Source organism: Liolophura sinensis, chromosome 8 (assembly GCF_032854445.1).
Source record: "Liolophura sinensis isolate JHLJ2023 chromosome 8, CUHK_Ljap_v2, whole genome shotgun sequence".
In the NCBI taxonomy this organism is placed as follows: domain Eukaryota; kingdom Metazoa; phylum Mollusca; class Polyplacophora; order Chitonida; family Chitonidae; genus Liolophura; species Liolophura sinensis.
The window spans coordinates 34,200,438-34,226,465 of record NC_088302.1 but is presented as its reverse complement, the minus strand read 5'-3'; the positions used below and the strand labels follow the sequence as shown (position 1 = coordinate 34,226,465).

Sequence of the window (26,028 nt, the reverse complement as noted above, 5' to 3'; positions counted from 1 at the left end):
CACTGCCTTCAGTAGAGTATCTTTAGTTGAGCTACACACAGTCCCCAATCCTGTGCGCCAGAAATTCGGATTAATAAAAAGACGGCGTATAATCAGAAACAAAAAAGTGATCTTCGAGTACAGATTCGGAACACCTGAGCTATCTTCCCTCCCTCACACGCAGGAAACATGAACCCTATCAGCGTAGCTGCTCATAATGAACAGCTCTCGTGTAATGAAGACTTAAACAATGAATTATAGGAAACTAAACCTGCTATATTACAATATCCAGTCTCAGTACACAAAGTTAACGGTTTGTACACAAACCATGTTGGTTTAAATTGACACGATGTTATGCTTATATTTACAACTTATTTACAGATGTTGCATAATTTCGTCGTCTTTGTGGCATAAACACATTCCGCAGGCAGGAAGGATCAGAATGAAGTCATAGAGCACGTACAGCCGATAAAGATGCTTCGAGGAAACGACTTGTGAACTCACCAACCGCCATCCAGCGGACGACATATCGACATATCGCCGGCACAATGCTGCAAGTCTCCTTTAAACGGCACAGTGTATGATTACATCATGGTTAACTAAAGCTTCCTCATACACCTTTTGTCCAGCAAACGACGGTCAGCGGAAGGTATTCCATTTCGATAGCAATGTTCAGCGGCTGGTAAGGATGGAATGGGTACTAGTTATAAGCACAAAACCAACTTTTGTCAGTAACACACATTGAATTGTTCCCACATCAGTTTTCCTTATACTTCCCCAGCAACTCGCTTCAAGACACGTTCCTCTGCTGGCAGACTCATTGCTGAAACACAAGACGTATTACGTCATTGTTGTTGTAATATTTGAAAAAAAACTTACAGCGTTTTAACTTTAAATAAAATAAATAATCGCCTTACCTGAATATACAACGTCTGTACATTAAGTGGCAAATTTACAACTCATTAGGTTTAAGAGTAACAGATACAGCGCCGTTGCTAACAGTCTAACACATAAATACCTTAAACTAAAGTGCAATACATACAGTATTTAAAATGAAGTTGTAAATATACAATATTTACAGAGCTTACAGCGGCAATTCTAACATCAAGAGCGCGATAACCATTACGAAATCATAGAAAACAGCAAAGGTTATCAGCGTCATACGATCCTGTTAGCTTAAATGCAATCGCAGTTCGTTTCAAGAACATTTTGCGAAGTAAACTTAAACAGAATCAAGTCTGTGAGTTAATACTGTCTTCAGTGTCATTATTGTGCTAACTTCTACTATTGCTTTCCGCGGGAACAGTATAGCATGATATATGCAAATTCCACCAAAGTTTCGCGACACTGATAGAATAGACTGGGTTAACTGATTCAAATATCAGAGTTAAACAACTGAGGTCATACGACTCAGAAAACTGAGTCAAGTCCAGATTAGCTGTATAATGAAACTCGTGTGGTTGTATTGTTGACTTTCGTGGTTAGTGAGTCTTTCCTGACTCAGCTGATCCGGTCATATGACACAGTTTTCAGAGTTGAATTGGCTTAATTGTATAACTCAGATTTTGTAGTTTTCTCTCAGTGGAGTATCTCACCCATGTTATCACAACCAAAGAGCAGAATACGTTCGCAACGTATCGCGAAGTCCAGATAGATTTGTAAGGAAACAGAGCAAACATTGACCTAAGACTTATATATGCTAATGTGTTTCCAGCTCGCCGAAACGAAATTAAGCTGTAGGTGTCTTGTTATCCAGAACAGAAAGGATGTACAATCCCCAACCAAACGTCAGCGGAGGAACGGTGGGGGGGGGGGGGGGGACGAAAACGGGCTGATGTAATTACCGATCTCTTCGGCAATCTCTTTACGCAATCGGCGAAGTGGCGATAACATGCAAGCCATCAATTGTTGCTGTGATTTTCACCGAATTTCTAAATGGCACTTAGAGAATGTAGTCCATGTTGTTGAGTGCGTGATCACTTATAGGTTTGGCTTACCTCGAGATTCATGCAGACGCCGTGAAGGGAGACGGGAAATTAAATGGAAATTATCAATCTTAAGTGGAGATAAGCTGTGATCACGACACGATCTGATGTACTTACCACGTCGTGAGCCAAGTTCTCTCCATACAATGCAGCCAATGTGGTAATAATCCAATGCACAAATTTTAGGGGGGCTTGAAGTTATTATTTACTGTAAGAAAAACAAGATTATTATTATTATTATTATTAGTTTTTATATCATATATTCATTTGATTACTTTTGTTCATCCTGCACTGAAGTTCGAATGAACACCAGACAGTAAAAAAAGTGACAAACATCAAACCTCAGAAGGTTTACATGTAACAAAGGAAGAATTTGAATACGTTACCGTAATTGACTTTGATTTGAGCAAGCTACCCTAGTTGACATGGATTTGAACAAGCTCAATTATTTGACATGGATTTGAACAAGCTACATTACCTGACAAGGGTTTGCAGGTAAATTAGTGGCCATGGATTTTTGAACAAGCTACCTTAGCAGACATGTCCGATCTTTCGTAGTGGGACTAGTCTGAAATCTGAAACCACTAATGTGCCTTTCAGACATTTTTCCTGTGTATGGCAATAAAAAAAGTATGACTGTATTTGGCGTGTACTTCGCAGTATATAAAGGTGGGGTTCATAACTGAGACGAACATGGCCCCGATTCTGTGTAATTTCGAAACACTGTCTTGATCATTTAGCATCAGCTTATTTTTCCATGGTAACCAGTTAGATTTTGCGTGCCGAATACCAGCCTCCTTAAAGCGGTATTAAAGATTAAGCCACCGTCTAAAATGACTACTAAAAACAACGTGCTTCTTTGGGTTGTGAAGTTTAATGAGAGGAAGTTGAGCGAGAATAAGATTGCAAGAATAGGGCGTCAATACCTACTGAATTGCTTCAGGAAACGTGTTAATGACATTGGCACACGCAACAAGAGGCGGCTTGCCACACCACCAGAGAGGCCTGGCTATTGACAATACACATGCCTTGGAGGAATCAAAGAGGCTGTCAGTTTAAACACTGACACACTCCAGTCGGACAACGACTTGCAAATTGAACTTTAGCTTGATGAAAGCAAAGTGTCAGTGGCCCTCCAGTGTTTGGCCGCTTGTGAAAACTCGTTCAATACCGGTTGACGTGGATTAAAGTGAGCAGTGCCGTTGTAGGCATTGTCCAGAACCATAGCTCTGTGTGCGACGAAGCTGAAAACGCCTATTGGTTGGTTTTCATACGTTATTGTCATGCCTTGAAACTGCAATGGAGTCGATAATTTTGTTTCTGGCATGCAGTTTATTTTTACCGCAGGTCAGTCGTGATTAGTTCAATGGAAACCTTGATTCCTGTCCATAAACCATCCACATAGAATTATGTCTACTTACAACGATACTCCAGAGTCTTTGTCACCACGCATTTGGGATCCTGGAAAAGGAAGCAATGTCACGAGAGCTTGGTTAAGGAGAGAGTGTTTGCCATGAGACTTTGAATATTTCCGAAACCACTGTTTATTGTTTTATTCCGGTACGACTATCTCTTCGTTTTAAACCTGATTCTATATGACTGGAAACTCAAAAAGCATTTTGCCTTACTGTTTAAGTGGGATTTTTGTAAGAAAAAAAGGAAAAAAGTCTTTCTCTGATACAATTTTTGCCGAATATATGATCAGGGGAATTTCTCTATTTCTCCCAAATGATTTATTACATCCCGCTCAATCTTCCTTCTACCGTTTTGAAAGATAAAAACATTTATAAAATACCATTTCACCTCACTTTCTTTATTATCTTTTTAATCGTATAAGTTCAATTACGACCTTGGGTTAGGAATTTGTAGAATCTGCCCACAAACATCAATCAGGATACTCCATGTGACAATGAGTCAGGTTTAACTGAATTGGTCCCAAACAACTTAAAATATGTCTTGGAGTCACTCCGAAATGTCGAAGGTCGACAGAAAGGTTTTAGACATGGCGGCGTCCACGATACTGCTTAATCTACGTAGTGCACTGCTTTCCATGCTCTATCCCAACTTGTTTCTAGCGTTCAATGTGGGCAGGAAGTCACGCACGTATGTCGTGGGATACATAATACATAACAGTGCTAAACTCTACTCACCTCCATATTTATATTCGTTCGTATTGTCCTCTGGTACAATGGTAATGGTGACCGAAAGTTATTTTCCATTAATATTTGGCCCGGATCTTGTATTTTTGTAAGCTTACGTAAGGCATTCATCTGTGGACAAAAACATAAAAAATATCACGATGAAGAGATGAGAAATGTTGGTGAATGTTCAGGGGATGAATGCTAAGCAATAAAGTAGTCTCGCCCGGGAGACGCCGTTCGCTACAATGGAAGCGTTGTAGTGTAGATCACCTCGGTTTGAGTCGTTCCACATCCCGGGCGCGGTGTTCAATACTGGGGCACCAAACCTATTGATTAACCCACAAAATAGGCCGCGGCTGAGGAGAGAGCTGAACACTTCTCCTGTGTCCTTTATAGAGGCTGTGGGCTTATCTTATCGGCTCTTTGCTGTCTAAGGTAAAATACACTGGTCTGTTCTCTCAACAAGCACATGAAATATTATCCTTCTCATAAGTATAACCACTTCCGATATTGCTGGCGATATTACTCAGTACAATATCCATTATGAACGAGAAATCTTACAGTTATATTTCATGTTGGAAATAAATCAATAAGAAGTGTTTTCAGCGAAAAGGCATTCCCTAATACTAAAGGAGAGACGGGTGCGCCACCAAACTAAGATATTTCCAGTCATGCCCAAGAAGAAATTAAAAAACTAAATATTTGCCTTTTCGTATTGACAAAGAGAAATAACGATTTTTACGCAGGATCTCGCTGGTTGAGAAACAAAACTCACCAGTTTATTTGAATAACACACATTTTGAAAAATAATTATAGAAATCAATATTGCGATACTGTGGATCTCGAGTAAATTTATCGCCATACTACTAAAACTCAGCTTTACAAAACTTCGTTTCATTTTTAACGTGATTTGGGCCATATTCGGATTCCATTGAAAGACACGATCATATATGAAAATCATCTCAGGAAAAACACTTAGGAAAAAAGTTTGTCAATCTGGACTCACTAGACACACTAGACTCTGGACACAGCTAGTGTCGGATTCGATCTCCCAACCTCTATATTTTATCAACCTTTTCCACATAAATGAAGATGGATGTGGATATGTTACTGAGCACCTACCTGTTCACGGCTAAAATACAGAGGTTTATTCAGCAACACCCACGTGACCACTTCTTCACATCCGGGCTGTGTGAAAGAGCCGTGATACGTCATATAAAACTCCGTCTGGGGGATGATCTTCTGGATCTCTAGCGCATGCAGTTTAGTTTGATTACCTGAAACAAATCGACATGCGTTTCACAGAACAGCACGTGTGTTCATAAAAATCTAAAGTCAAAATTTTCGTTTTGAAAATTTTTGAGTATGGCGTTATACATAAATCAAATGAATAAATAGACAAATAAGTATTGGGAAGACTGTTTGCAAGTAAATAACATATGTAGATGGGAGTTATCCAAGTGGATGTTTATTCATTTATTCATTTGATTGGTGTTTTACGCCATGCTCAAGAACATTTCTCTTGTACGATGGCGTAGTGGATCTTTCAAGGACAGATTAAATGGTCATAATCTCTTTATAAGCAAAATGCCATCGCCTTTGAAAACACTAAACACACTACGTGAGGAGCTTACGTAAATCAGTTTAGGAGAGTACCCCAAATCCACTGAACCGAATCAACCCAAGACAAGTTACACTTTAGCGCTTGGACATTTGGGGCATGTAATGACCACCTGCTTCTCTAATCAATTTGACACCGCTAGTCCTGTACAATCTACGATAGCGAGAGCGGGCACAGTAAAGGCGGCTTACACCCTGACAGGTTAATAGCTTCCCGCCGCCGGTAAGGTCCGTTTAACTTAGGTAATCGATAGACCAAGGAAAAAGAAAGCCTTCTACACAGATGGCCTCTCCTTAACTGTCTACCCAAAACGACGTGATGGTAATGCTGTACTACGTACAACGAACTCGAAGAACAATAACTAACCTTTTAAAGGAATATTCCGAAGCTCTTTCGTAATGACTTGGAATTCTTTGTTTCCTCTTTGATGTATCTGAAACAGGGTAAGCACACAACATCTTGAACGTGTGCTATATTGGTTTGTTTTTTGAATGCTCTTCTAGTCCTGAAAATCTAACCCCAAGGCCAAGTACGTTTAAAATGATACAGTACTCAACAAATGTTTACATACACCGAGAATGCAGCCAGAAGTTTGACCTTTTGGAGTGCTGACAGAGTTCTAGGTGTGCTAGCCCTTAAGCGGATGTTCCTAGGGAACACTGACAAACAGACAACTGTAACAAGCGTATACCGGTTATTAACTGGTGAGGGCAGCTCCGTGGCAGTCGATCTCCCTTACCTGCACTAGCACCGATAATATGACGATGCCGTTAGGGGATGTCCGGGCCCTAGTGAAATTCTCGAACAGATCTCTATTGTATCCGATGAAATGCATCTGTAATGAGACGTGAGAGACGGGTTACCATTGACTCCCTCGTCCATCCTTATCATTGATTTATAACATCTGCGAAAATGACCTACAGCTATTTACCCAGGACAGTAAATGTATAACAACGGTGGGTATTTTGTTAAAGCACAAGAGTTTTATGCGCAAAAGATGGTCTGAGGGAATTTCAAGACAAAACATGTTTTTTTTTTAATTTGAAAAGCGTCCCATTTGGTTGTTTATTAAAGTAAGATATTCTAGCTGAGAAAATGGATGTTAAACTATATTGATGAAGACTATCACAAGGATTTCCTTATTTATGTTTTTCAAAATTCCAAGCCAATTTCCTTCCAGAATCATAGTTTTGGTTGATTGCCTGTAAGTACAAAGATTACACTAAATCGACGATTAGCCTAAATAGTGCAACTCTTTCAATGCACGTTGAACACTGCGCACTGTCTTCTTCAATATTCTATTGTATCGCCACAGTGCTTTGATCGTAATGCCACATGGATTGTGAGGTTATAGCAGACATGATCAAGGTAAGCAAACAAAAATACATGTAACTTGAGACTGGACGATTTGTACACACAGCAGACAACCACAGTGTGAGCTTTCCACCCCGAATGTGGCATGCTGCTATATCCAGAGCATATCACAAAGTTCCACACCTATACGTGTATATGTAGAGTGTTCTTATGAACTATCATAATAAAAAATACACCTCGCTCAATTGGTCAGAAGTGTTGTTCCCTACACGGCTGATGACAAAGCTGGAAGTTTTAAGTCGGTGTCTTGGTGAGAGATTGTAGATGTACTTTGGGCATTTCAGTTTGTTTCGCCTACAAAATTGACCCAAGTCGAATAAGTCAAATTGTTTTGGTTAGTGTGTTAAATCGAGATAAATAAACAAAACACAAAAAAACATTCGCTTTCTGTCAAAGAATGTCTCCTAGGAAAGGGGGAAAATGTACAGGCCGCTTTAAAAACAATTGCACAGGTTGCCATGGTGACGTTATATGAACGACGGGGCTGTGTTTGTATGTCTCTGAGCGAGACTCCCATTGATTGGTGCTCATTATAACGCTTCACTTGCGAGAACGCGCGAGTTTTTGCTGGTTGTCTCCCGAATCTTTCACTCGCAAGCTAGACACCCCTCATCGTGCCGAATGCTGTCAAACGTGACAACTACCTTCTCACTGGCACCCGCTGGTTATAAATCGTCTATCTGCTGAAGCTGGGCTCGCCTTGAGGCCCCAAGGGGTTTCAGTATTGCACACTCTATAAGCCCGTACCACCCTCGGGAGTCATTTAACATCTCTCTAAAATTATTTGCCAATGAATCTGACGTGTTAGATTCTAATGTAAGATTTACGAGGCGGCCGAATGTTCCTGGGATGTTTTTGTGAATATATTGGCAACTCCGTTCGGGTATAACTCATTCGTGATCCTGGTGAACTCATCTCACAGAAATGTTTTCATTATGAGCTACGGATCATGCTTATCATACGATTTCTGGAGGAAACATCGAATCATATGTTTGTGTTCCATCAAACCAACTGAGTATATGGCGACCTCCTGAGATTTCATCTATAATTATTAATTGCAGAGCCTTTGGGGAAGCTGTTCTAGATTTCGTCTTACGGGAACCAAGGAGAAAAACGGAGTTTAAAGTCAAACATTTCTTTTGATCTGCAGTATTTTAGTAGATATGACTTCTGCAGATTTCTTGGGTACAAAATAAAATGAGAAATCGAGCTTGTCGTACAATTCAACGGTTATAAGCACCTAATGGGGAAAGTCGACTGATTGTTTATTCTAAATAGACAAAAAAAATTTAAGCCACAAAAATCGAAATATCCATTTCGTTATGCTATATGGAAAAAATAATTAAGCTTGTCATTTCTTATTGCAATTCTGTAATATGTTACAATCAGTTGACGTTTTGTTACCCGGTTAAGAGTATCCGTTTATAAGAGGAACGGCTTCAATGCTTAATACAATATCACACGTACTCTGAAAACAGCAATTAACCAAATAAATGAATATTTAAATATTAATTAGAATGATCATAATGTCCCCGTAAATAACTGTTGGTTATTTGTTACTAAACCAAGTCAAAATTTCACAACCTTTATTGCCATGTTTTTGTACCTTGTATAGAAGCTGCTTGACTATCATCAGTTTTAATTCAATTTTTTCTGATACTCTCAGCAATAGCATCATTATGTAAGCGTTTCACTAACAATCATAACTGATTTGGTATCCCTTCTGCTATCTGTTCGGCTTTTAGCAAATTGTTTAGAAATTCGCTTTCGTGAAAGGACAAAAAACCCTTCATTATTACTGCAATGACAAAAGCACTAGGCTTGCAAAAATTTAGACACGAAATTGTAATTTGTACTCCTTCTCACTTTGGAGGTTTCGAATGTTAACTACAGACGACCGAGACAATTACACTTGGAAAGAGCCCGTTCCACATTGTGGAGACGAGCCAGCGACGATCCGAGATCACAGCTATGTTTCAGCAATTATTTGTGCCGATTACCACTCGGATAAATCAATAATCCCGCTGAGAAGACACTGGGTGAAAAAAATCATTGCTGAAAAAACAAGTGCCAGCGGTTAACGAATATCGCGTGGACCACATCGAAAACAGGTGCCTTGTTATATGGCAATCAAACGATCGATATGGCCATAATTTTTCTACAGCGATGAAAAATGTCAGACTAAGAGGAAGTAGGATTAGATATGATACCCCGGATGCTCAAAGTATTAAATTCCTGTAATCCTCGTACATGAGTGGACTGGTTAAGTTCGGAGAGTCATCAGATTACCCGGATGTATGTGCGTCTTTTAACAATTTTCCAGTCCAAGTAAATCAAAGATAACACGAACCGCGCATGCACAACTGGATTCCTGTACGTTCACCATTAGGACATTGTCGTACACCATATTCCCGGCACTTGTTAAACACTTTGTCGTTTCTTAAGTTCTTCCCTGAAACGATTTAATGTTAGTGATAGTAGGTCAAGTATTAAGAAAAAAACAATCGGACTTTGTTTAATGAACGTTCATCATTAAACATGCTTACAGTGCCTGTTGAAATCAAATCACGCGATGCACCATTTGGATACAAGGGAACGGAGGGAAAAGGTGAGATTCTGTCTTCTGACATCACTTCCGGTTTTATGACCGGGAACATTGGTCCAGATTTCTGACCGCGGTTTGCTAACACAGTGGCGAGCACGTGATGTCGGTATAGGGAGGTAGGCATGCCATGTCGGGAAATATAATACAACAAAAATGTTCATCGCAAATCAGCTGGACTCGAAGTTATGTTTCATCTAAACAATTATGATATGGCGCCGTATGCTCCATCGAGGATAAAGCATATATGCTAGAATTAGACAGCTACAGGGCGCCATAAATGCTGTTCTAATGTTAACCAAACCATCCGACGACATTTGTCATTATTTACTGCCAATAAAACCGTTCTGGGTGAGAAGATTACGACATTGGTAGGTAGGCTTGCTGAACGGGCATTACTAGTGGGGGGTTGCTGTACGATATGGTCCGACTTGAAACGGGTATACAGCATGGCCACGAACAAGGTGATCAACCAGTAGCACGTTTATGCTTATGGTCGCATTGCCATAGGCAATTATTCTGGGCGAAGCGTATAGCCCCGACGCCAGACAAGAGTGTATAAGGTGCAATTCAATATGTTCTAGATAGATTCTGAAGAATATTGGGCTACTACTCCTTTCATGTGAAGAAAAAAAAATCATTGAAACTCGAGGCTGTGTTAGTCCGGTTCTTCCTAATACATAAAGAAAGAATAAAGAAGTGAAAACCAAACGTATAAATCAAGCAAGGGAAAATTAACTCAAAATTCATTTCTGATCAATGACTAATAAGGGAACAAGGTGAATATTGTATTAATCTCTTTCCTCAAATATGGTAGATCAAATTCAGAAATTAATCGGATATGAGACAGATATCGAACTCTTTGCTTACGCGTTGTGATTGTACATGTATGAAAAAACCTTTGTAAAAACTGGACCAAACAAAAACGTACAAATCGGCAGATGGAAACCAATGATTTATAATATTGTATGAAATGATATATTAACACTACAAAAATATAAATTACAATAAATATATTACATAATGTAATCCTCATCTGTTAGCGAAAAGCATTTTAATGGTTTCAAAGTATTCAGTCAAAGGATTTGGGAAATAAAGATTAAACAGAACATTAGGTATCTTCTATAGCCTTGGTTTTAAAACTGATCTATGTATCAACAATCAAATGATATATTTAAGCGATAATGCTTTCATAAGTATACTAATGAATAACTTGTGCAGGGTAGACAATGACGCAAGATCAATACGATCGGTGAGAGTTAAGTCGAGCTCAAATGGAGGTCGGTCAGCAATCTGAGGATTGTTTTGGGTTTCTCTACAGGGGCTCTACACGGTTTCTTCCCACAATAAGTAAGTACAAGAGTTTGGAGCACAGCCCCAAACAAAATAAATAAATAAATGTAAAGGTCAAGCAACAAGCTGCCATTCCGTTCAAAAACTAAATGCTAAAGAAAGCAATCCACTGTACATTTTCACAGTGTTAAGAGTTTTCATTCTTATACCATTAAATAAGCAAGCTTCAGCTGTAAAAACTACATTGCGATACATTGGTGTGTACGTATAGTAACCGAAACGAGACGTTTACTAAAGCAATGGAATTCATCCAGCAATCACTGAGAAGTAATAAATATTTAACAGTGTAGGCGTCTTCAAACATGTGCGTGCCAAAACCTAGACGTTACTACATTTGTAGAAGTTTTTGGCTAATCGTTGAAGCAGTGTATTTAAAAGCGTGGGTGTGTTCATACACATACCAGCGCAGTGAGGCATGTCGTAGGCTTTTGCATTTGTAATGCATACATGCTTGTAAGTCAAAAACCAACACGCCTCTGTACTGCTGGAATCTATCGGGAAAGCATTGACGCAATACATATGAAACATGCGTATACCGGGTTAATAGGGCATGCGTATGTCAGGCCAAACCAAGACGTTACAACAATGCTGAAACTCATCGGGTAATCGGTGAAGCCATAAAATAAACCAAACAGCGTCACTCTGTTCATATACATGTACTTTGGGCACCTAGACAGGCGTGTTATTCGGAAATACCACTGGAAGTAAACGGATCAAGCAGAACGGTTAATATTACCTCGGCTGGAAACGGAGTGCCATTGACAGTGTGCTCTGATCCTATTGTATCCAGAGCACCGAAGTGAAGTTTAATATGAGCCACCGAGTAGTTGTAAGACAGTGGACCCCCTCCAATAGTCACGAGGTCTCTCCCTAAGGGATCTACCGTTATATCATGACCGGTATTCTTCAGCATCCAGGGACCCTGAAAATCAAATTTAAATTCAACTTTAAACACATAAACGCATTGTGTCCCTTTTTAGCTTTACTGACGCTTGTTATTAGTACGCCAATATGCCAGCCAGAAATTCACTAGATCATACAAAATTATTGGCTGATTTTGTATTTTTGACAGTCAGCACACACATATGCAAGAAACATCACACATCTAATTATGCATGGAACCGATATTTTTTCTGCCTGCTGAATTACAAATGCTGGAATCACGAATGCTATTTTGTATCAATCCTAAAACGGTCCCCCTATAGCGTCATTTGGTGAGCTAATAACACTTTACCAAGTTTACCACTTTTTGCTTGCGAAAGGTCAGATGTCTACAGAGGTACTCTAAGCTATTTTGTGATGCTCTCTTCAATGTTAACATAAATACTGAAACATTTTTTGAATTTGATTTTTCTTGTTTCCGATTATTATTTTTTCTTGCCCCAGTTGGTTCTACGACAGTCAGTTCTTCAACGTTGTCCTTGTAATTGAAACCGTACAATTTCTTGACATTATTTCACACTGTGTTTATATTGCCGATTGCCTTTGCCGACAGTAATTTCTTTTAGCCAGTCGCCTGTTTTCAGCTACCTGTAAAATCAATCATATTCGCTACCAAAATTGCCTTTCGTTAGTGACACGTAACAACCCAAGCTCTACACTCTGACACGTTGAATGTCTATATTATTACAAAAAATGCAGTTAGAATACTTTTTAAAAATTCAAAATGTTAAACTCCATCAGTTTAGTTTCGACATCAAGAACTCATTACCTAGGGTGACGTCATAATTATTCGAATGCAAGTTGCATGCTGGACAGTGGGCGTTGAGAGTGATTTGTTGTATAATGGCTGCACTAACAAGCAGTTAGAAAAAACTCCACGCAGTAACAGCTTTCACTACTGTCTCTCCCAAAAGACTATATTGCTTTAATTTCCTAACATCTGTCTCTAAGTCCGTATTGCCGTGACATCATATACTACAAGATATAAAATAAAATTCATTTATTAAGAATATATTATAACTAAACGTGAACACAATTTCAAATATGACAGTGTCAGTAACAGGGTTTACAGTTAAGTCGATAGCAGTTTAGGTCACTGGTGTTGCCCTCAATCCAAACAAGTTAAACTCCGCCAAATATCAAGCATGCCACCGGGTTTTTTTAAAATAATTATGATGTCACATGAGACATCACATGAGAGTTCTTGTCGTCGAAACCGAGGTTACGGACATTAACATTATAAATTAGAAAAAGTGTTCCAACTGCATTTTCTTTGCAAGAATATGAACAAGCACATGCACGTGTAGAGCTTCTCTTGTCACGTGTCGCTGACAGATGGCAATATTGGTAGGGAGTATGACTGATTTTACACCGAACTGAATATGGGCGACTGGCTACAAGAAACAGACTACAGGATATTTCAGGGTTATACAAAACTTACCAATATAACAGACTACAGGAAAGAGAGTAAAAGCGCGAAAACTCTAATAACTTATGGAAGACGGATAAGGCCACTCGCGTTCTGAAACCGCCTTTGGAAAAAACCGTCGGTTTGATTCTTTTTTCGTTAAAACATCGCGCGGTTTTAGCTAATCTCAATCCGAGGGCCTTATGACAGAACGCGCGAGTCGAAAATTACAGATTAGTACAACAACACGCGAGTTTTGCTTATCTGGACCCATGGGTATTAAAAGAATCCGCTCCAGAACTTGATTGGCCGTTTTCCATAATAGCTGGTAAAAGTACTTTGTCATCAAATAAGCTCAAGGACAGAAGCTTGCAGAAATCCTGTAGGTAAACGGAGAGATCGCGTAATTCATGCGTCAGTGGTTCAATTTAGTTTGACGTCTTTGTGAAAGCTTTGTTGATATACTGGAATACCACTCACGTATACCTGGTTGTCCACGTATATCGGATATTCTTTGTTTTATAAACTTGTTATTACTCAAGTGCAGAATTTCTCTTCCAATTTTCAGTGTATTTATATAACAAGAAAAGACAGGGATTCACATGTTTTAGTTCTCATATTGTGCAGGAGAGCTTCAAGATACATTGTATAAATGATTGGCTGACATCGTGTTGGCCCAAAACTCATATATTTGTGTCTCGCGACACAGTTGGGACGAGGCGGTTTGAAATCTGCTTTCAACCAGCGTGAAACTCACAGGAATAGACATGGACATATAAATAATTCATAGATAGAAAAGGTTTGGAAAAATACCCACCGTCTGTTTTGTAATGTGCAGTTTTTCTAAATTCGGATCAAAGACAAGTCGCCTAGGATCAATGTTAACTGGGCTCTGATGCTTCCCTTTGGCGCAAAGGGAATATTCCAGCGTGTACATTCCCCAAAAGGCAGGGCCTGCAAAGAGATACAGTACAACATAGAGAGATGCAAGCGGAAAGCTTTTATACTCGTCATAAGGTACACATGCGTTCAATTTGGATTCTGTCATATAGACCTGGGAGTGAGTGCAATTAACGTGATGCACTTAGTCTGGCACGAATATATGAAACTCATCCTGGCAATGTTCAATATCCTGATAGGGCACACTGCTCGTATGTCAAACAAAGATGTGGGGAATTATGCTGGTGAAACAAGGCAGGATCGTCGACCAAAGGGTTGTCTGACCATTAGCCATTCGGTCAATTGGCTGGGTTATCCGGCAAAGTTTACTACATTGAACTTTTTTGTGCATTCTCCAACGACTGATTTATTTTTAATCCTTGCATTGTTACGGTGAAGCGGTTTGGGAAAATTAGCGAAGGCTGCATGGTTTAGCAATTATCTAACTTAAATGCAATCGGAATGAGTTAATGATGAGGGCATTTCTCTCTACGGCGCACTGAGAGCATGGGTGAGAGAGGGAGGGGCGGGTAGGCGACCGCATTTGCATTATCGATACCGTTTACCAAACATCCGCTGAGATCAGAAGTAGAAAAAAATTACATGGACAAAAAGCCTGTTGCCGAGAGTTTTTGTCAAGTCAATTGGTTCTCAACGGAAGATAAACAAAACGGCATTCAGTCGTTCAAACACACACCGACTTGTTTTCACGTTGTTTAGCTTTCATGTTGTCATTGTGCTGCTGAAGGTTGCCTGGATGGAAAGCCAGTCTAGACATAGTTCATATATTTATGTTGAAACTAAGTATTGGCTATTTATGCCAATATGGTGAGTGGTAAATAGAAAGATACACAAACACGATCAAATGTGCATTTCGCTTTAACTTAGCTACATGAGCAACTAAGTTGGGGTTGTACTCAGTAAAAGTAGAAAAGTAAAAAGGGGGTTTCATGTTTTAAACAGATGGCCCCGGAAGCGCGATTCCTGGTTTTGGTCTTACTAACCAAGACCCACCTTTATCTGAATTCTTTGTCTGCTAAATTTTAACAGGCTAATTGGCTTTGCTACGTCTACCTGTAGGTCTACATGTACATATGCCCTGCCCTTTGACCATCCTCCTGCACCGGGTCTATAAGCGAAACGTCCTTGCATAGAGAACTGGGTCAGTAGCATTGGGGGCACAATGTAATCATCGGAAAAGCAAATTCTGCATGGAGAGGATGGGTGGAAATTATGGAAGGCGACACGCTCCTCCGCAATTCGCCATTAATACCCCGATGTTCGCACGTTCTAATTTTTCCAAAACCCAAATAACATACAATGCGTTCACTTCAGTTCATTTTCCGATATGTTCGATTGCTAAAATCCTATATGGCCAATCCCTAAATTTTATATTTTGAGCCGACCATGGACTTACTTGATACGTGTTCGTCTAATTATTTGATTGATTTTAACCATTAAGAGTGTTTCGATATAATTAGCATGATAATGTTAGAAGAAAACGCATGTTAGAGCCCAAATGAAACCACCGTACCTCACCAAAATCCTGACCAACCTTCTGACCTAAGGCCGCTACTGAACCACCGAGAGCTTTATTAGGATGTTGGTATTATGCTTGTCCTTGGAGCCAAACGACTTCTTGGTGGGTCAACAAGGTTCAAGAACTGTAAACCCGTTTTTACGACCACCACAGGGTACCACTGTTGATTTCCATCTTCCTTGCTCGGTGTTGTTACGTTGTTCATTTTAACGTACATTGTATGTATACCCAGTCTCAGAGGTTGAAAAAAGGGGCCTATGCCATAAAGAGTATAGGATAACCATACTCCCTATATGTCAGCCATCACCAAATGACATGAAAAATGTCTAGCTCGGGGCATTCGTGCGACGCGGAAAAATCAGCAAGAATGAAAGGAAAAACTGCAATTGCCCTGTTCTGCCGTTAACGTCACGTTACGTGAAAAACACAAATCATTTATCAATTGTGTAGCGGTAGCCGTCAGTGCCCAGTGACAATTGCATCTCCCAAATGCATTGCTCCTCTTTGTACGTGTTATTCGGTGTTTTCGGCATACACTTATGGTTAATATTTTACAAGCTATAGGGACTACTATGACGAGTCTTCGCATCGAGGAAATAAAAAAAAATGCTATAGTATCTCTGGTATTGATCATTCGACGGAATGACACGATGTAAAAAAATAATAAATAAATAAAAAACAGCACGATGTACGCTGAAAACAACGACTTGGTTTTACCGCATCCATGGTCCAACTTGGTTGCTCGCAAACCTGTTTATTACTATTATTATTACAATTGCTTGATATCACTGTATACGGAAATGACAGCTCTGTGGGAGTTATGTCCAGCCTGCTGCCGTGAAACTAGAACCTTCTAGAAGACGACTGTCTGTGATGATACATTTTACAGGCTAATCTCGAAGTTAAGTCGACGTGATGCGCGTGCGGCCACGAGATCCGCGCCTAGTAGACAAGGATATCAGGTGTTCGTGGTCTTTCATCTTCCGGGCGTATATATAGTTACATCCAGGCGAGCCAAGCGAAATCAATAAAGTGTTGTCAGCAAAAGCTATTGCCCTTCTTTGATCGCTCGGTTTTGCCTGTATGAAACTTGTATGAATGCATCAGGTCGATTAAGCGCTCGATATCAGCGACTACCTGTGTAAAAAGAAAATCTGAGAATTGCAACCTTATGAGTTCACTTATCTAGGTATATTAATAACAGGCAACATTTAATCCAACTAGAGATGGGGAAGAAAATAGGGATCGTCTGATAGTACTCGAGATGAGCTCCAATGCTGGCGAACACACCGGATACACGGACAACTGTTATTGGTACAATTACATGGCCATTTACACTGTGTGGCACAGAACGGAATGTTGCGGGGGGATGGGATGGGGGGGGGGGGGCGGTTGGTGGGTTTAGCGGGGGAGTGAGGTGGGTAGAATACAGCCAAGGGCTCTTCGTCAAAAGCACTGTGCACTGGCAATATGGTGACGTGTTCTCCAGTAATAGCCTGTGTTAGCGTCACGGTTAGTCCCAGATATGGTGCTCTGATAAAACTTTTAATGTTGGGAAACCTTAGAGGTTTTGAAAATGCTGGTCATACATCATCAATTAATTACAGCTACATGGTAAATCCATCCACCAGGCATACAACACACGATACTATGTTTTCCTTAGGTCCTCCACAAACCACCTCTTTCTACAGACATGAATCAAACGATGCTTTTACATCAGGTAGACTATTGCCGTCGTCGTATAAGTGAAATATTCTTCAGTACAGCGTAGAACACCAATCAAGTAAATAAATAAATACATGAGGCAGATTTTTAAGGCTCTTTATCCAAGCGCTTTCACGGAATTCTGATTCTTTCCTTTTGCTAGATTATTTCCTAATTTATCGCATTTTCTCTTATATGGCATATTATTCTGATATTCATTTATTTATTTGATTGGTATTTTACGCTGTATTCAAGAATATTTCACTTATACGACGGTGGCCAGCATTATGATGGGAGGAAACCAGGCAGAGTCCTGGGGAAACTTACGACCATCCACAGGTTGCTGGAGACCTACTTTTCTCATAGGTTATTTTGGAGACTTTGTTTCAGTTTCTTGAATATATCTTATGTTCTGTGATGTGTCACATTTTTTGGAACACGTCAAGCTATTTGTGATCTACCACGTCATTTTTGTATATGTGGCATTTTTAATGTGTATAATAATGTAATGTCACACTTAATGCGAGGTCACTTTTTATAATATACCACATTTTATGTGATATCTCGCACTTTTGTGGTATGCCACGTTTCTGTATATGTCCGTATGTTAGTGTAGTTTTGCAAGTTAATACATCACTCACAGTGGAAATAGAACAAAATATTTGCCTGGACATGACGAAGGAACCATCGGGGACATACTTTTCATTTAGCTACAATAGTTCTCAAACAGTTAGGAACCATTTATTAGGTTATTATATAGGAATAGGAACCGATGCACTACAGCGTGTAACACGTTATACGCAGTTTAAATATGTGGAACTGTGGTCATAACCATAAAAACTCTACAGCGAATGTACAGATAATAGGCTTTAGATTTCAATGTATGGCCTACGTTGTACTAGTTTCCCATTGATGGTTCTTCACATCAATGTAACAAGTTTTTCTATCGCCAATGAATGTATGTTAATCTATTGCGAGACCCCCCAAAATGAACATTATGGAAGTGAACGGTGTTAACACTGCTTCCGATTTTTAGCTTCGTTCTTCTTCAAGAATCGCTGAGAAGTAGCTCGGTTCGGCTTCGGTCATTAAAAATGAGAGAACTTTTAAGCTGTCTAGCAAATCAATAATGACGCTGGGATCTGTAATGAAGTGCTGCACACATGGCACATACAGAATAAGGCACAAAACAGCAAATAACAGATCCACAGTTTTCATCTGAAACCAGATACGATGCTCAAGTGAAGAGAGAAAGCGAGAGGATGCCGGTGTTCTCGGCGCTGTTTCTCTAGGCAGATACAGTACTCGAGCGCCAACAAAGAATACAACAGCCTGTGTCTCCATATAAAGGAGTGCAGTGCGTTACAGGCTATATTGTGTACGTGGCAGATGCCCATTTGACGATGATAAAACAGCTCTTTGTATAACTTTAAAATACATCATTATTGTTAGATACACTTGGATTTAATGCGTTTCAGGCTTACCGGCAATCCCATCGTACGTCCACCAGTTTTCCCAACGTGTTGGCAAAGCGGCGTCTGTCACTGAAACAGACAGTAGAATATGGAGTCTACGTGTAATGTCATGTATACAACTGTTCACATCCAATAAACATGGAATGGCTACGGGCAAGATATTGTACATACTAATGATGTAATGTGATACACATAACGGCCCAGAGAGTTGTAACGACATAACGTTTTCGGCCGTTCCGGTGAGAGTACAACTACCAATAAAGTGTGACGTGACAGAAAGGATCAGAGCAAGATCACAGATTGTGAGCAGGCGTCTCTTTCGCTAAATATAAATTAGATAATGAACGACGCCATTTTACGACGTTAAAGAGCAGCGTCGACATTGCGATAGTTGGCAAATGGTCACACTTGGTCGGTGAAGTATGGCCTCCTGACAGTTCACATTGAGAATTTCATTCTAACTCTCCATGCAAATACTTCAATAGCAGCTATTTACACGTCCCCTAGAACAGAGGCTTAATCAGAAGTAGGTAAAAAAAAATGAAGTGATATTAATCGCAATGTATTAGACATCAAAATATAGACAAGGTATAATTAAAGAGACAATTGTTTCAGCAAAGTGTCACGAAAATGTCACCAGGTGTTTCGTAACGGCAGATCAAACTGCATATTACTTTGTTGTTGACATCATGATCCCGCACCTTCCAGAACCCAAGGAGCAAAGGAAGCGCTGGGTTACAGGGACGAACTGTTTTTATTCTGCGACAAGGTTATGCCAAGGATTATAATGACATTTTGGCTGTAGTTTGTCATCATTAGCTCTCACGAGTTAGATATAAATGTAAGAGTATCATATAAATCATCATAATATCATTCATATCATAAATCATCGTGTTGCAACGCAATGTTAAAAGGGGTCTTAAGCTAACTAATACTTTGAGGCAGCCATGTTGAGCCCAAAGATAGCGCATCCGACTCCAGGTCGCACGTTTGCCAAAAGGACGCCTTTTTGACAAATCAGATACTTGTGTTATTTTCAGCGCTGAACACTGAAAGAGTTAACTATCAGTTGTTTCTAAGAAATATGTGTCTTTACTAAATGTGATGAGAGCATAGCCTTTTCAATATTTCTAGACCAGTGACGTCTAATGAACTGCATTTAACATGTCATTACAAAAAGCCATGGTGCTAGCGGACGTACCAGTTATTAATATGTAAGCTTTTGTATGGACAGGTTGAATAAAACCCAAAGTGAGGTAAATTCACTATCACACTGTCGTCGCTGCTCTGGTTTTATTTAAACGCATGTTATCACGACGTGCACGTGAAACAGCTAGGAACCCATGGCGTCACTTCCTGCCAGATGCATATAGACGTCTGATTAAATGGCTGATATTTACAGTCAGTGGCCATGTCACCCCTGTGAATTTAGTATCAGCTTATGGTTAGATTATTCCATAGTTGGCATTTTTTAACTTCTGCTTGCGATTGCCTTATATACTATATACATTTAGTATATACACATTACTTGCCGCATTTCTGTTTAAATATTTAACATAACCCGTAGATTGTGATGAACAATTTGTCCCAACCTGACATTCATTATTGTCCTTTTGCATACTTCTTGGATTCAAATGTTATAGCTAGATTCGTATATGGAATTTTGACTTTGAACAAAACTGGCCTTGTAATATTCTACACTGGATCATAATGTCAAGGTGATCTTTGCTCTGTTGCAAACTATTACACTGTCGTTACTGATCTGGTTTTACTCCATGTGATGTAGTCTTATATATAGTGATCTTTTTCCACGAGAATGATTCCATATAATTGCATACAATGTGAGATAATTAATTTTAATCAAGACGATGACTTTACTATCTAGCTTCAGACAGTTTTCAAATTTCCAATCCTTCACAATTGAAGGTATACTTCGCAACACGACATGGCTTTACTACAGGTGTAGAGTGCTCAGTGTGGTAGGATCTCCTCTCGGAGATCTACCAGACCTGACCAGATTAAGCCGGCTACAGACTTGTTGGTACCCTACTGCAGGCGCTATAACCAACATGGTTGGCAAGTAACGCCTTACTACTCGTGATCGCTTAGGAGACCGGGGAACCCATTCACAAAACCACACCACATTTCCTCGGTTACCAGCCAGTATCCTTGGGTCATTTGTAGACAAGGTATTATGTTAGTCCATTATTGCTCTCATTAACGAAATTCTCGCATTAACGGCGTGAATTCACAGGACATAGCAGACTCGTTAGCAAGAACCATGACAAGACGCATTAAATTGGATCACGTTTGACTAATGGCCTGGTATTCCTGCACTAACTCAGCGGGACTTGGCTTTTTAAAAGAAAGAAGTTAATTGAGTCTAGCTAAGGTTTTCCTCGTGTCCTCGTTGGATTCATTGTAACTTTGGAGACCAGCTCTAAAATCTGTTCGTGCTGCGTTCCTATTAATAATGAAGAGGTTGGCGTCTTTCCCTTGAGATTTGACTTGGTTGTACGCACAGTTTATGACGAAGGCTAAAGACGTACATGTACATGCTGCGTGCTTGCTATCTTGGGTAAATGAACAAATGGCCCAGCACTTAACACGGCCGTCTTCAAAGGTATGTCCAAGCCGCTGCTTGTGTGAACACTATATATCGGCTATGAAATAAGCCGCATGTCCAAACTACATTTATTATTTATCGATAATCCGGGTAGCAGATGGAGATAAATCCTCTTAATCTTGAATGTACGGAGGAAAAGAAGCTTTAAGATTAGAGCGATACTTTTTCTTGCGTAAAGCATGCATAAGGTTCCTGCCAAGATTGCACGTAGCTGAAAAAAAGGAACGACTTAGTTTCATGGCTAGTGTAATGGAAATGCCGTACACATGGCAATTATCGAACTTGTGGTTTAAGATCTAGGAGTGCGAGGAAGAGGGGCTGATACTCTAATAACAACTTGTCCTTTGGGATAACTATTCCTTACAATGCAGTGTTAAAATAAAACGACACTGCCTAGAAAAGAGGGAAAGATTGGTCGTATTTAAATTGAAACCTGTTCCTTCGACTTGTAAGTGACAGGGTCTAAATTGAAATTTTTATCGCGTTAAGATTCCATCTGGCATATTTTAACCCTACGGAGAATGGAATTCAATCGGAAGACAAACTTGTATCTTTGAAAACATATTAATTATAATAACAATATTGCCTTTAGAACTTTATGGTATTGTAGGTGCCCTTAATAGCACTGCGTTACTAATGTTGTTCAAGCGTTCTATCATTAATACCTTCCTTTATAAAATATTTATTTGAAAACAATGGAAGATTAATAACTAATAACGCACAAATTAGACTTGGTCGATAGTGTTAATTCATGTATAAATGCCCCTTAGAATCATTTATTATTATGAATTATTTACGTTGCCGTTCTCTGAATTCATGGAGTTCCGCATACATGGAAAGTGGACATCAAGCTCAGGACTAAGCTGACCTTCGGATATGATTTGGACACCACGCATGGTCCCTATAGACTTGTACTTCGACAGCATTGACTTAACAGCTTTTATTCACGGACAATCCTTCCCTGGACAACATAAGTGCTGGTTTCATTAAGGTGGCTGGGCTACGTCTACACAAACGTACTGAGTTTTGCTGATGGCCAGCTGTCCGTAAGTGGGAAATTTGGGCAATAATATACGCTATCCGTCCAACATTCCTGAATATTTCATTTACTCCTGCCAGCTGTTGTCCGACTATTCAATTGGCGATTATTGCACTAGAGCGAAGCTGCTCCCATTAGCATTTAACGCCTGACGAAGAGAGTGTTGGGGAATTTAAGGCCTTGTATTGTTGATGGAGAGAAGTTAGGAAGTTCACAACTGGCTGGTAATTTGTAATATGTAATTCTATTAGTCAAAGGCTGCTTTGGGAATAGGCATGGGCGACATGATCAAATTGGGAACAGTAAAAGATTCAGATTACTTGCCCGAGTCGGCGATAGGGAAAAACTAGCGAAGATTAGCTACTTAGTGAAAGGACAAAAGGTGGACTCACCTTGGGCAATCCATGCTATAATCGCAATCAGGCCACTCCAGTCGATAGATTTCCACATTGAGGTGTCGTGGTTGGGTGGGGCAGTCAGATTAGTTCAGGCGTAGTTACCTCAAGCTCTTGTTTTACCATCAACTCGAGAAGCCAATTGTACAAAGCGGCGAGATGTTGCAAGTGGTATGTAATCCGACAGATGAGCACTGCCGCGCTTTATCTCCGAGAAATTAGAATAAGCTGTTATCCCACTGCCCCATCGGTCGGCTCTGATGACCGCGGATCTGGCGCGGAATCAAGAGCCAGCCTCGTAACACTTCGACCTTCCCTCTTGCTCTACTGTTACTGCTGGACGCTCAATCTCAAACTATGAAAGTGGTCGAGAGGAATCGGCTCGCTGATGCCGCACCAGGCACTTTGTGATCAACACGGGTAAAAGGCCAAACCCGTTACGCCTATACCCCGAAGTATTGTTCCCCGCATTTTTCTGGTCTGTCATCTGTGATAGGTTAGCTATCCACAATGGCAATCGATGGGCATCTCTGTGTACTCAGGCATCAGGCGGATCGATTCCAGCTCTGATGTTCGTCCCACTTGTCTCTCTAAACAGTCGGCAAATTTTACCCCGTCTGTAATTAGTCCTTTTACCAATACCTACGTTTTGTCAGCCCACATGTTAAAGAATAATGTGACATGAACTGGATAGATGATGGGCATGTAATCTGCTTCCCGTTCGTAGTCTAACTGACATGACACTGCCGTGACTGACCACCCTAAACCCAGTACTCTGAGCATGTGACCAGACAAAACTTAGCGGCAATGCAAACCTGAGGCTCAGTTCATTTGGTCATCCAAGGATTGTGGTCTCCATCAAATCGAAATACTCCTGGGCGCAAACTGCCAATATCGGGTTCCCAATAGAACTATTAAGCATACCAGCTTGTCTGGGTGATAACATAGAACCTATTACACAAATCTACAAGGTGCTCGAGGATCCCTCCAACACCCCGATTTTATCTTCATACTATGTGAGCAAAGTATTGCACTAAACGCCTGATTATGGAGCCGGCATCTTTCAGTGAAACCTTGCAATATTCAGGGACTTGTTTTCATTTCAAAAGCATGAAGAAACTTTCTCAAAGTAGGGCATTCAGATAACTTATAATGAACCCAGAAAAGGAAACAGTCTGATAGCGGTTGAAAAAAGATTACATACGCGGTTTAGTATAGTAACTGAATAAATCCTGGGTAAACAAAATTTACCATAAAAGTGTTTTTACAGGCGATTATACAGACTTTTTCCATGCTTTTAGTGAGAAAGTGGTTTATTTCAAGACCCAAAATTGTCTTTTGTATTTAAAGTGTAGGTGAGGTGTGGTGACTCAGACTTGGTGAGTTGTGGTGGTTATTATCAAGCGAGGTGTGGTACTTGAGACTAGGCGAGGTGTGGTGGTCGAGACTAGGCGAGGTGTGGTGGTTGAGGCTAGGCGAGGTGTGGTGGTTGGGGTTAGCCGTTGTGTGGTGGTTGAGGCTAAGCGAGGTGTGGTGGTTGAGACTCGTCGAGGTATGGTGGGTGAGACCATGCGAGGTGTGGTTGTTGAGACTATGCGAGGTGTGGTGGTTAAGACTAAGCGAGGTGTGGTGGTTGAGACTAGCCGTGGTGTGGTGGTTTAGACGAGGTGTGGTGTTGGTGTAGATACTAGCCGAGGTATGATGGTCGAGACTAGGCAAGGTGTGGTGGTTTTTGAGACTGCACGAGGTATGGTGGTTGAGATTAAGCGAGGCGTAGTGGTTTAGACTAGGTGAGGTGTGATAGCTGGAACTTGGCGAGGAATGGTGGTTGAGACGATATGTGGTGGTTGAGACTAGGCGAGGCGTGGTGGTTGAGATTAGGCGAGGTATGGTGGTGGAGACGAGGTGTGGTTGTTGAGACTAGACGAGATGAGATGGTTGAGACTAGGCGAGGTGTAGTGGTTGAGGTGTGGTAGCCGAGGCTAGGCGAGGGGTGGTGGTTGGGACTAGGTGAGGTATGGTGGTTGAGGCGAGGTGTGGTGGTTGAAACTAGGCAAGATGTGATGTTTGAGACTAAACGAGGTGTGGTGGTTGGGATTAACCGACTTATGATGGTTGAGACTGGGCGAGGTGTGGTGGTTGAGACTAGGTGAGGTGTGGTGGTTGAGACGATATGTGGTGGTTGAGACTTGGCGAGGCCTGGTGGTTGAGACTAGGCGAGGTGTGTTGGTTGGAATGGTTGAGACTATGCGAGGTGTGTTGTTTGAGACTAGGCGAGGTGCAGTGGTTCAGACTAGGCGAGATATGGTGGTTGAGTCTAAGAAAGGTGTGGTGGGTGAGACTAGGCGGAGTGTGGTTGTTGAGACTAGGCGAGGTGTGGTGGTTGAGACAAGGCGAGGTGTGGCTGTTGAGACAAGGGGAGGCGGATGTGGTGGTTGAAACTAGGCGAGGTGTGGTGGTTGAGACTAGGCGAGGTGTGGTTGTTGAGGTGAGGTGTGGTGGTTGAGATTAGGCGAGATGTGGTTGTTGAGACTATGCGAGATATGGTTGTTGAGATTAGGCGAGGTGTGGTTGTTGAAACTAGGCGAGGCGGGTGTGGTGGTTGAAACTAGGCGAGGTGTGGTGGTTGAAACTAGGCGAGGTGTGGTGGTTGAGACTAGGCGAGGTGTGGTTGTTGAAACTAGGCGAGGCGGGTGTGGTGGTTGAAACTAGGCGAGGTGTGGTGGTTGAAACTAGGCGAGGTGTGGTGGTTGAGACCAGGCGAGGTGTGGTTGTTTAGACTAGGCGAGGCGGGTGTGTTGGTGGAATCTAGGCGATGTGTGGTGGTTAAGACCAGGTGTGTTGTGGTGGTTTTCGGCTTGGCGAGGTGTGGTTGTTGAGACTAGGCGAGGTGTGGTTGTTAAGA

At 40.8% G+C, this 26,028-nt stretch overlaps 1 protein-coding gene across 1 annotated transcript; it reads right to left on the bottom strand.

Moving 5' to 3' along the window:
- Positions 1-315: 315 nt before the first annotated feature.
- LOC135473448 (carbonic anhydrase-related protein 10-like) lies at positions 316-23,178 on the bottom strand. The gene is made up of 11 exons (XM_064753298.1): positions 23,121-23,178; positions 19,073-19,132; positions 14,223-14,359; positions 11,792-11,977; positions 6,466-6,561; positions 6,093-6,159; positions 5,228-5,382; positions 4,115-4,234; positions 3,386-3,425; positions 2,082-2,172; positions 316-802 (listed from the first exon to the last, which is right to left on the bottom strand). Exons 1-10 carry the CDS (start codon positions 23,176-23,178, stop codon positions 2,147-2,149), a joined length of 945 nt encoding a protein of 314 aa, XP_064609368.1. The 3' UTR covers positions 316-802; positions 2,082-2,146.
- Between the last annotated feature and the right edge of the window lie 2,850 nt (positions 23,179-26,028).

Coding starts and splice junctions, on each gene's coding strand:
- LOC135473448 (XM_064753298.1), bottom strand. CDS start 23,178: ATGTGGAAATCTATCGACTGGAGTGGCCTGATTGCGATTATAGCATGG. Junction 4,235..5,227: donor TGTATTTTAGCCGTGAACAG/GTAGGTGCTCAG, acceptor TTTTGTCCACAG/ATGAATGCCTTACGTAAGCT. Junction 2,173..3,385: donor AAAGACTCTGGAGTATCGTT/GTAAGTAGACAT, acceptor TTTTTCTTACAG/TAAATAATAACTTCAAGCCC.